We start from the raw sequence: 12,043 nt of genomic DNA, 5'->3' as shown, positions 1-12,043 counted from the left end.
TGTCATTGTAGGTTGATTCCTGTTTCCAGGAAACTGTATAAGCGAACACTGAGGTTGAAGACGCGGTAAACTTTCGAATTCCTAGTGTGGTAGATACTTCGTTTTTGCAGGGTACATCAATTGAATCTAATTGGCTTGCATCTCTGTGAGGGTTGTTGCATTTGAACAAGGTCAGATTTGGCATAAATTGCAAGAAGAGAAAAGGGAGCCAAGGAGAAGTCAAATTGCTGAAGGTTTTGCAATCATGGGAAAATTACTGCTGCCAGAGGACTTCATCGTTAGAACTGAAATGGTACTGTGTCCATTCCAACGCCTACGAGAGGAATTTAGAATTCATACCACCTCCCTTCCCTCTCTAATTGGATCTTCTGCGTATCTTTATCACAACCATCAACCATAAGAAAACCACAGTGCGAACGTGAGGCGTTGGTGAATGGGAAGTGGATTTCACCGAGTTTCCCGCAATGAAAGGGCTGGCAATTTGGATGGTATCTAGTTTCTTCTCCAGCGGAGAGAGGAAGTTTGAGGTGAAAAAGAATAAAGAATACTAACAGACAAGCATGCACCATACTGAGATTTCCAATTTAGGAAATAAAAACAACAGTGACACAAACAAGGATTAGCTGCTCTTACTCTTAGTAAAAGCGAGGCCTCTGTAGGCTGTACCTCTCCGTTAATGCAACTTACAGTATGTACTTAGTTCCTTACCCGATAGAAACGACAGTTGACTAAGAAATTTGATTCAGAAGACTTGTGAAGATGAACTGAAATATTAAATATGGTGGGCAGTGGGACACACGTTTGAAAATATAGCTTGAATATGTAAAATTTTGTATTAGTCAACCAACTTCAGTATAAATACTTTGCTTTGGCTCTAGAAAAGCCCCACACATTCAACATAATCATGTGGTGATATAAGCTAGGACTTTTTTGCAGCTTGTTATTAACGTCTAGACTGTTAAAGGAAAAGATGATATCGGATTGGTTCTCCTAAGAGAAAGGGGATCAAAAGACAAAGATGATGATGAAACAGGAACTTCACTATGTGGTTTGCAAGCTTGAAGAAGTTATCGATGGTCTTGCAGTAGTAATATATTAGAAATTGGAGTCGAGAGATTTGGCATGTGACAAATAATTCAAATGTGGTGAGATCATCGAGAAATCCATTGGTAAATTGAGGTCATAATCATCTCTCAAATGCAAAACTGGTTGAATTATGATAGGGCAATTCATGGCCATCAACCGATGGCAACAGCTTTGGGTGGTCTTTGTCAGTGAAGCAGATAAGGGTTAAAGAGAACGGAATTACAAGGTTTTCAGATTGTGTTAAGATAACTACATAATGAAGGTCTGATAATTCCAGGGTGTCATGGGTTCCCCATGGTTCTCTTCTCTTCTTCCCTCCTTCCTTGTGTTATAGAAGCCCGACATTCTTTTCTTCTTTTTTCACCCCGGTACGGGATCTAATATCCCAGCATTTCGAATATTGGAACACAGTTGAAAGCATTAAAGACAGGACAGTTTTGGTGATCGAACTAGTAACTCATTTCCTCCATTGAATCACCATTTTGTTCATGCCTATTATCCCCTACCTTGTTGGATCACCATTTTAACCTGCCTGTTACCTTCCCCTCTAGGCTGGAGCATCATGGGACTGTACCCTAGCAATTACACTAGAAACAGACTACTAAGCTGACTAATATAGGTTTAATACTATCTTCTGAGAATCTGGGACAAATCAAATTATGACATTGCCTAGTGGTGCCTGGAGTACAGAGGGAAGCATCTGCCACTAACAAGAGGAATGGTCTTGCAAATATGATATCGATTGCCTGCTATTTGCAATGCCATGTTTCTTAAGGGGGGGTGATCCTTACCACTTATTCTAACAAGATATTGATCACTTTGTAACCTGTGTTTTTATCCTTTAACTGCATGTAATTTAGAATTCATAATCCCACTAAAATGAGAAAAAAATCCTTAAGGGGGGAATATGTAGTTATCTAGACCTAAACGTAAGAGATCCAGAGAATTAGATCACAACTAATCCAGAAAGAGTTTGGAACGAGACAAGTAAAAACATGGAAGCGAGCCATGCCATCATCACAGAAAAATACACTGGTATCATCTTCAAACCCACATCGGCCGCCACTTCTTTGGCAATGATGCGGAGCTAAAAGAATCGGAGATGCAAGGGAACTAGATGAAAACTCATCACCAGCCTCTTGGCCGGAAACGTTGTTATCAAGAGCACGACTTATTTTATTACTCGGGATATTTCATCCCTTTGTCGGCCTCGTCTATTAAGCATTAATTAATTTTCAAACCAAATGATTAAGTAGTTCTCTTTCGGTGGTCAGACTATACCGTCTCATATATTTCAAAACAAAAAACTTTCAACATCAATGGTCATATCTCTTCATTAGGAAAACCAGTTTGCTGTGATTTAAAGTTTTCAACTTTGAGGATCTAGATGCATATAAATGGTCATAATTATTTGATGATGCACAATATTTTTTTTATTTTTTTCGCCGCGCTCATCCTGAGTTTTCAGTACACTTTGTTGAATAATTAAAATCAAGGACTAGTCTTCTGTAATTTTAGGATAGAAATTCAATAAATAATTGCGGGCGTAAGACTAGAGAGTCAAGTCAAAAGCTGTCCCAGTGGTACTATTACTCTGACTCGATGGCTTATCAGAGAGCTAGAAGAGGTAGCTAAACAATTGGCAAAGAGTTTGATTCTTCATTTCTGGTACGTTTGCTTATTTTGACCATTAATTGAAGAAAAAATACCTTTGAATAGGACGGCTATTCAAGTTTAGAGTTCGAGGTCCCACCTGCGCGCGTTATGAACATAGCAGACTAGATTTTTAAAAAGATTGGGTTAAAGGTGGATTTGGTCCTCCTACTCTTGATTTCTTCTTAAACTGCTTCCTGTATGATATGTTTTCCAAAAGCATTCCTTGTACTTGATATCTTGACTTGTTTCAACGATGGAGCTCTCTCCCATGCAGTACCGTTACTAGCAATGTCAAATTTGTTATTGAATCCTTTTATGTCAGATAAATTTGTTTCCAAATCCATTTTTGTATTTGTGAAGATTAAAATGGTCGATTGATGTTAAAATCAAACAAATCAGACCAGAAAACCAAAGCTTCTTCTTTTTTTAAGAAATGGAGAAGATGACTCGTTAAAAATGAAGGTGGCTTGAAAAAAAAATGAAATATATGTTTTGTTTTTTCTGGCACTGAAACCAATGATTTTGTTCAGCTAGTTCTATACTGAATGGCTGTTAAAAATGAAAAAAGAAAAAGAAAAAAAATGGACAGCGTGAGTTAGGGTGATAGAAGATCCACATGAGGGAATATCGAGTACGTTCAAGGATCCCCGCTAGGAAAAAAATCGTTGAGAAACCAATGTAAGATAAAAATCAAGAGGAGACTGCATGAACCCGTTGAACGTTCAATAATCATAGCGCTTCTTGTTAATTTTGGAGAATTAGATTTATCCCTAATCCTAATGACTGGCTAATGTTAGAGAATTAGATTTATCCAGCCAAGTCCGCCTTTCCGATCCCTTAAACGGGTTCCTTTTTGCCTAAACTGCCCCTACCTACAGACACTCCGTTCTTGGTGTATGTGTGGTATTGGTATCTGTCACTCTTCAACAAAGAATTCGCTAGCCTAGCAATGATGAACCTCATCAAGACAGTGGAAAGAAGAGAGATGTTTTGACCATGGTTGTGTGGACATGACGATCCCAGCACGACACACAACTGGCACTTATCTTAGCCAGAACACACAAGTGGGCAATGGGCCTATACCATATACTAGCCATCACTCTCGAGAAAGAGATAAAATTTCAAGACAGGGAAAAAATTAATAATAAAATGACTCACCGGAATAACACCGCTTAGAATGAGGTCTGTCGGGGCAGAAACATTTGAAATGGTACGTGGCGGCGTCAAATCCACACTTGCCACCACTGTCATGACAAGTGCTACAATTACTTGCTGTCCAATTCAACACAAACCCTTCTTCTAGCAATAGCATCCTTTCAGTCCCAACATTCTCACCTCTATACACATCCACAGGTGCCAAAACTCGAGTTCCACATTTGTCTAGAGTAGAACCCAATAAAGGATCATCTTCGAGCATTGCTAGAGTCCAAACAGTTTCATTCTCCCCAGGACAATCAACCTTGTAATTTGAAAGCGCACTTTTATTTGATAGCAGCGTTGAGTTGCAATTGTAAAGCAAGAAGAGGCCTTTACTGTTAGAAGATCGATGAAACCTGCCATCATCTAGAGATATGTTTTGTATTTGAGGAGTACAGGAGGGGCTTTTGCCAGAAACAGCTGCATTTGAGACACGAAGAGACTGGTTTTGGTAGTGGATTTCGTGGATGATATACTCACTAGTGGAAAGATTAAAGACTGGCTTGCCTTTGTCGTTGCAATAGATAGTGAATCCAGGGTAGCCACAATAGTCGGGTTGCACGCCTTGGATATGAAACGGGAAGCTTATGTTTTGACCATCGCCACAGCTTTCGGGGTTGCAAGCTAGGAACTGAGGGTCTGTACATGAGGCTTTCTTTGCCAGGAGAAAGAAAGTGACAATAAAGAGATTTATTACTGAAGAAAAAGGTGTTAAAAAGAAGTTGAGGTTCATTTTTATGGATCTTTGATTTTGTGGAGGAGAGAGAGAAAGGAAGGAAGCGGAACGATGGTGAATAAATTATGGGGGAGGAGGGGGAGGAGGGAGTCGATGTATCGGGAGTTATAAGAGGGTGAGTTTGACTTGAGTTTTGCAGATTTTCTGCCTCTGACAATTTTTGTAGCCGGAGGCTCGTTCGTATCTGATTAGAAATCGTAGACTATTGAATATAATGAAGTATAAGTCGGTGTTGCCCAAAGGAAGCGTTCATTGTCAGAAAAGCAGCGCAAGTTGACCAGCTTAAAAAACTCTGTGCCCTTCATCGTCTGGGCCTTCTTACGACTCGAAGTGAAGTTATGGACTGTAGCCATCGCTGGTTTATTTAATTTTTAAATGTATCGTAATATATTTCATTTTGGCACCCTTCATTTTTTAAAAATCCTAATTTTGCCCCCTGCTTCTAGTTGACGTGTTTACTGTTGTGATATTGAATACTTTTTATAAAAAAAAAATTGAAAACATGTTAAAATATCTTTTTATATATTTATTTTTTTGTGATGTTCAATACTTTTTCAATCCAAAAATATTTTTTAAAACATATATAAACACAATTTCAAATACAAAAATAAATAATATCTTGAAAACTATCAAGATATAGTTTTAACAATTATTGTTTTAACAATTATCACAACCAAAACTCAAAGAAAAATAATATTGAAAGTTACTTGTCAAAAAAATAAATAACAACAATCAAGGATTGTTTTAATTTTTAACTGATTATAGATTTGTGCTATGTTGTAAGTCGGATTAAAGTTTTTCTTGAATGCTGATAAAAATTTTGCAAACTAAAAAGAGTTATTTGGTATTTTTATTAAACCTGATTTAGTGGGTTAATCTTAAATTATCTTGATCCAAGTTTTTTATGTATCCCATATTTATAATTAAATTATGTGGAAGTTTTCTTGACGCGACTCTATATGTTTTGCCTTGTCAAAAAATTATAGTTGACTAGTCAAATAGTTTATAGATAAAATTGATATAAATAACCTCTTACCTCAACTTTCCACCTAGTCCAAATTCAAAATTAAACTATAAGGGTGTTACCTCGATTTTATTCAGTCAATTTGTTAATCCAGAGACAATCTGTCTTGTTGGTAAAAAATATTCAAATAATGAAATTGAAAAAAAAATAATAAATTAATAAATAAAAAACTTTTTTAGCTTGACTTTTTTCTTAGTCTGGTTTTAAAATTAAACCACATAGGAGTTGTCTTGATTAAATCAGGTCGACTTGATCAATTTAAATGTAACTTGGATGATTATTAAAATATCATAACAATAAAAATGAGAAAATATAGAGTAAAATGAAAATAAAGAAAGGGAAATGATGAAAAGAAGAAGATAAACAATGATGTTCATTGTCAATTCTTAAATGTTTTAATAGAGAAGAAGTAACTAGTTTCATTGTCGATTCTCAAATGTTTTTAATAGAGAAGATGTAACCAGCTTTATTGCTTATTCTAGTATCTATTTTAAATGACGAATACATTAAAAGAGTAGATAAAAATAGTACTTTTTTCATTTTAAAATTTTATATTGAAAAATAAAAAATTGGGGTATTCGCATAATATATTTTCTTTATATACATAAAAAGTTCATCACGGTACATAAATTACAAGTCAATTTTATGATATAGCAGGGAATCACGCTTCTTTGACAAGAAAATTATTTATTTTTTCTTAAAAAAATTTATTCATAACATGATTATTATAATCTAATTTTTTATCTTTAAAATTTTTTATTTTCATAAAAAGATATTTAAAAAAAAAATTATTGAAAAAAATCCAAAAAAAAATGAGGAGAAGATAGGTTTGTTAGATCTGTCCATTCAACAGATATGTATAAAATGTCACGGCTGACCTTTTTTTATTTATTAGACAGTTGTTTTACTCTCCTGGGATTAAAAAGGGTGAAAGACTAATTCAAGAAAGACAGTTGTTTGCCCTTTTTGTAGTTTTTTCAGGGAGATGCAGGCTTGGGCTAGCATTGTTTAGTGGGCTCCCTGTTTCTTTTCTTTTTTTTAAGGGAAGGAAAGGCTTGTTTGTTGAGGCTGAGAGTTTGGTCTGCATTTGGGTCTAAGCCATGATAGTTTAGTTTGCATTCATAATATCATAATATGGTTTTCTGGATTAAAAAAAATATCATGATTTGAAAAGTAGGTTTCATCATAAAAAGGTTTAAGTTGTGTTTCATGATTTTGATCATCGAGTTGACAAAGAGAGAACATGCCTACCTCGCAAAAAGCATGTAAAGCCCAGACTCTGTTCATGCCCCACATTGCCCACCTATTGTTGTGGTGCATAACAAGCAAATTTTCCAATCAACTTTGCAGTCCACTTCGAAACCTCTCTTCACTCTTGCTTTACGGGTGTAACGTTCCTCAAAGCCACAAAACATAAATGTAAAGCTGTGTTTCATGATCTTTCCAATCAACTTTCGTTCGTCTACATAAAAACCTCCAGCAGTCGTAGCTTTTACAGAGCATTTTGGGGCAATGGGTATTTGATTCTGCTTTTCAGGGGGGAACTGTATACAAAAGTTAGGTTTACACTCATAGGAGCATAATCAGAGGGAAGTATTGTCGAGGGTGATGTTAAGAAGATCCTTAGGGCAACCATCACCCTTCGTCTCCATTCGAACAACTGTAAGAATACGAAGCTCTTTATTGATTGACCAGATGTTGTAATCATGTGACATGATCTCGATAACAGTATTATTAGCTGAACCGGCGAGCTGGAGGTGTGGACATGTCCACAAGGACAAACACGGTGGCCAATAAGAAGAGGAAGGAGCGTTAGCGCCATTTAGGATGCATCAAAAAAGTTCGAGAGCAGGGGAATCTTAATTTGTTCGCACTTCGTTTTCGTAAGCGATTGCAGGAAACAGAGTGCTGATATTTGTCAAAACTGTGGCCTTGAAATTGCCTGCAAATATGTTTTAGTTGCTCCAGAGCATCATAATCCTAAGGTTGTTGCAGTTGAAAATCTTCAGCTGATCAATGAAGAGATCTTTCGGGGAAATATAAGAAAGGTTGTTGCATCCTAAGGTTGTTTCCTCGCAATGTTTTCACATCTCTACCCGTTGATGGCTCATCTCCCATAAAAGCAAATTTTTCTAATTGTTAGCCACAGCAGATACTAAGGGCTAAGGCCCCTCATTCTTGATATTTATCTTTGCTTGTTGCCAATTCTACCGACAGAAATTAGCGCGCCTTCACTCGGCGACACTCTCTTATTCGAAGACAAAAATAGAGGAGTAGTTCAATTTTATTTTTATTTTTTTAAAAAAAAAAGCCAGAGAAATTAAAAATTAAAACTTCAAGTTCAAGTTGAATATTCTTACATTTAGAAAACTAGAAAAATATTTTATTCAAATCTATATTGAATTTAGAAAAACACATTCTAGAGATTGTTTGCAGGAAAATGGTTTCTTTTTAGAAAGTGAAATTCCGGGAAAGTATTTTCCGATGTTTGGTAGTGTTATGGAAAATGAACTGGAAAACACTTTCCAGTGTTTGTTTGTGTTATGGAAAATGAACTGGAAAATAATTTCTTAATTGAATTAATTTTTTTTTTCAAGTTTATCTAATATATATAAAATATTTAATATAAATATTTAATCACTTACAATAAAAAAATGAAATCTAAAAAGTATAATGATGAATTTTTTTATTATTATTATATCATATATTCATACATAGCTTATTTTATAAAATATAACTATATATGTCATATCATATTATATAAAAATAAGCCTGTGAAATATTTTTTAAAGTAAAAACCTATTAATATATTTTTCAATTTTAAAAGCTTAAAATAAGTTTTTTTTTTCATATGAAGAAAGCCAAATTAGTTTATGGTAAGAGTTATATATTTGAGTCTTTTTTTTTTGTATGAAGAATTTTTTAAAAAGATAAATACATACAAAAATATTTTGATGGGTTTTTTGGATAAATATTTTTTTTTTTTTACGGGTAAAGGCAATTATCCCTTTAATATATATATCAAATAATCATTAATAAGAAATAATATAAATACCCTAACATCAACATAGTCATGCATAAATATTACGTTTCGATGTCATATACATACATATTAGTTTCAAATTACAAACATAAACATGCCTAGACCGAATTAAACAAGTAAACATACTTGTCAAATAAACAAACAAGTCTGAACCTAAATTTTCGAAACATATTCAAACCATCTTAGCAAGCAGGCCTGTAACAGTGTTGGTTCACAAAATTCTGAACCCAAATTTTCCTCAAATTAGCATTTTTTGCCATAAATGCTTTTGCCAATATTTCATTTTGGACCAAATGATCAAATGCATCCCCAAGAGTGATCTCATCAAAGCCTTCAACTTTCATCACTTCCGCATACAACGCATTAACATCAAGTTGATTTTTACTAAGACTTTGAATTGCAAATGCTACATCTCCAATCTGTTTAGACTTTGAATTTAATTCCCATTCACATTTTCATTTCACAAGAAACACACACGCAGAGGCCAAATTTTCTTCCCCTGACTTCACAAGCTTGTCGCAGCCTTCAAATTTCCTTCTCATTCACATTTTCATTTCATTTTCATTTCATAAGAAACACAAACGCAGAGGCCAAGGTCGATTCCCCTGTTCCCTCACCCCCTCCCTCTCGGTTGATTCCCCTGTTCCCTCCCCCCTCCCTCTCGGTCGATCTATCGGTTTCTCCGTGTTCCCTCTCTGTTTCGAAGCAAAAATTGAAGACAAAAGCAGGACAAAGATGAAAGATTGAAGGGGCAACATGGCTCCTCCTTCCCAGTTCTCCTCCCTCTCTCCCCCGGCTACTGTTAAAAAAAAAAACAGAGAGCTTCCACCCGGGATATGGTGGTAGACCCGGGGATGAGGTAATGGGGAGGGGATGCTTTTTGATGGGGAAGATTGATTAACACAGTTTGGGGATTTTCAATGCCTTTCTCTGCACTTGATTTTGTGCACTTGATTTGGTTTATTTGTTCAGAATAAACATGCTGAATGTGAGTGATGAATGGAAAAATTGTGTTTGTTGTAGCTTGATTTGTGTTATGAAGACAACATACGGGTAACGGATTATTCTCAAGAATAGGGAAATGAATTTTTACGGCATAAATTTTGCAGATCTATGAAAAATAGATGAAAACATATAAAGAAAATAACAGAGAAAAAAAATGCCTGAAATATTGCTCACGTGAAATGCTTCAATTGTCCAGAGTAATTTGTTCGGTTTCCAATCGCTTTTGAAGAGAAAGAGAGAGAGATCGTGATTTGTTAAGAAAAGGAAAGTGTTTTCCTTTCTTTATCGGAAGGAAAACACTTTCCTTTATTAAAACAGTAGTAAAATATTGACCGAAATCTTAATTCCGTTGACTTACTTTTTTATGTTACTCCCAAACATGGGAAAGTAAGGAAAACGAATTCCAGGAATTCGTTTTCCTTGAAACAAACAGAGCATCAATGATTTTTTAATATGATGTTTTTCATTGTTCTTCAAATAAAAGAGAAAATATGAATGATGCAGTTTTTTTTACATGTATACAAATACTTTTTAGAAATATAAAAATAAGATTGTTTTTTTATATATTTTAATATTGATTTATTTTCATGAATTAATTGTTATTATAAATCTAATAATAAACATTTCTTAGTTAACAATATAGCTTTTTCATGGTAACTTTCTCTTAAATGGAATGAATTTAAGATGACTATTATGAATTATAATTTCATTTTTTATATAAAAAAATAGCTATAATCTTAATGTATTTTTTAAATCATCTTTATTTTTAACAAATAAACACGTTTTTTTATTTTTTATTTTTCGAAAAATAAAAGAAAATAAAAACTGAAAATGAAAATAAAAAAAATATCGCCGAGCAATACAACAGAAACAGAATAGATGAAGGAGCTATGCACGCATGTCGCCGTTGCAGCCCTTCGTATTGAATAGATTTTATACTTTAAACCATGCGAGTGTTCTTTAGCGTGGTGAATGGAAGGAGATGTATATAGATGAAGAAACTGATTGGTAAAATCGGTAGCTGAGAGGCTCGATCAAGAAAATATATATATAGTTAAGGGACTAATAGAAGTTCATCTTGTTTCCGATGGATGTTAATATTCTCGTTGATTTTATGCGAGGTCTTGTGTGTTTGGTATTGCAGTAGCTATTTGTGGTTGTGGTTTAGAAAAAGTTGTTTTATAAAAAGTGCTTTTAGTTGAGGTTGATTTGAAAAAAATAGGTGTTTTGGTTAAAACTATGGTTGAAATTGAGGTTGAAAAATAAGTAGTTTAATGTATTTGGTTAAGAATGCTTTTAAAATTGAGGTTATAAAATAATTTTAAAAAATATATATTAATATTGATAATTTTTAATTTAAATATTGTGAATTTAACTATTACTATTACATCATGAAATAAATCATACTTACTTAATATAAAATTTTTTTTATTATTCCATGAAAGTATCTACAATTTCATTACATATGAAATACATATAATAAGAATTACAGTTTTCATAATTATTTTAGCATATAATAAAAATTAGATTAAATATTAACGGGTATAAAATTTACTCTAACTTTTAAAAAAAAAATGTTAAAAAAATTAAACACACTTTAAAAAAAGACGTTCACACAGTGCAGTGAACAGTGCAATTTTTTTGCACTATTCACATGGACAGTGTACCATGTATATTATTCATGTTAATTACACTGTTCAATGAAAAAACAGAAAAAACTTGCTTGCCCAAAATCACAGGTGAAACATTAATTTTTTGTGGGACTCATGGCTAAAACACAATTGCTAAAAAGATAACCAAACGCCATATTATTACGTTTGAAAAAAAAAGTAGAAGCTAACCCAGAGCCAAACTACCGTCGTTCCACTCATCAAAAGGAGTGAATATCAGTTTCACTTGTTAGTGGGGGCACGTCACACTTTTGCCCTTTCGTTGCCCATCACGCATTTTGCAAAAGCAAAACCACCTTGTAAGAAATGTCATCCGGCTACTTTTATAAATGAAATTCCTTGGTTTTGACTGCTTGGTCGGTGCTTGCGATCTGTCCCCTCTCCGTCGGTACTTTCATGGCCGTGAGATTTGAGTGGACCTGCAAATTTGATGGAGTATGATACCCTTTTGTTCGATATTTTGATAATTGATTCCTATATCTAGTCCATCCCTGTATATAAATTTGTTTTTTTTTTTTTTATCTGGTCAAGAAGAATGGTTCGTGTGAATTAACAACACCATTTTACTGTAGCTTTTTTACAGTGTATTTTCTTTCTCGCAAATCATTAGAATAACTGATTGTTTT

General features: G+C 34.1%; 1 protein-coding gene across 4 annotated transcripts in view; it reads right to left on the bottom strand.

The window, feature by feature from the left end:
- Window positions 1-12,043, bottom strand: part of LOC118045296 (LEAF RUST 10 DISEASE-RESISTANCE LOCUS RECEPTOR-LIKE PROTEIN KINASE-like 1.1) — a 42,235-nt gene that overhangs the window by 2,437 nt on the left and 27,755 nt on the right. For 2 of the 4 annotated variants that reach the window (XM_035053897.2, XM_035053902.2), the window contains exon 1: window positions 3,901-4,968. The exons of the other annotated variants lie outside the window; for them this stretch is intronic. In XM_035053897.2, the coding sequence (XP_034909788.1) occupies window positions 3,901-4,672 (772 nt within the window). In that variant the 5' untranslated portion in view covers window positions 4,673-4,968. Of the gene's footprint in view, window positions 1-3,900; window positions 4,969-12,043 lie in introns of those variants that run through there. 4 annotated transcript variants of the gene reach the window in all.

The sequence above is a fragment of the Populus alba genome, chromosome 10 (assembly GCF_005239225.2).
Source record: "Populus alba chromosome 10, ASM523922v2, whole genome shotgun sequence".
Lineage (NCBI taxonomy): Eukaryota > Viridiplantae > Streptophyta > Magnoliopsida > Malpighiales > Salicaceae > Populus > Populus alba.
This window is presented reverse-complemented; position numbering and strand designations above follow the sequence as displayed.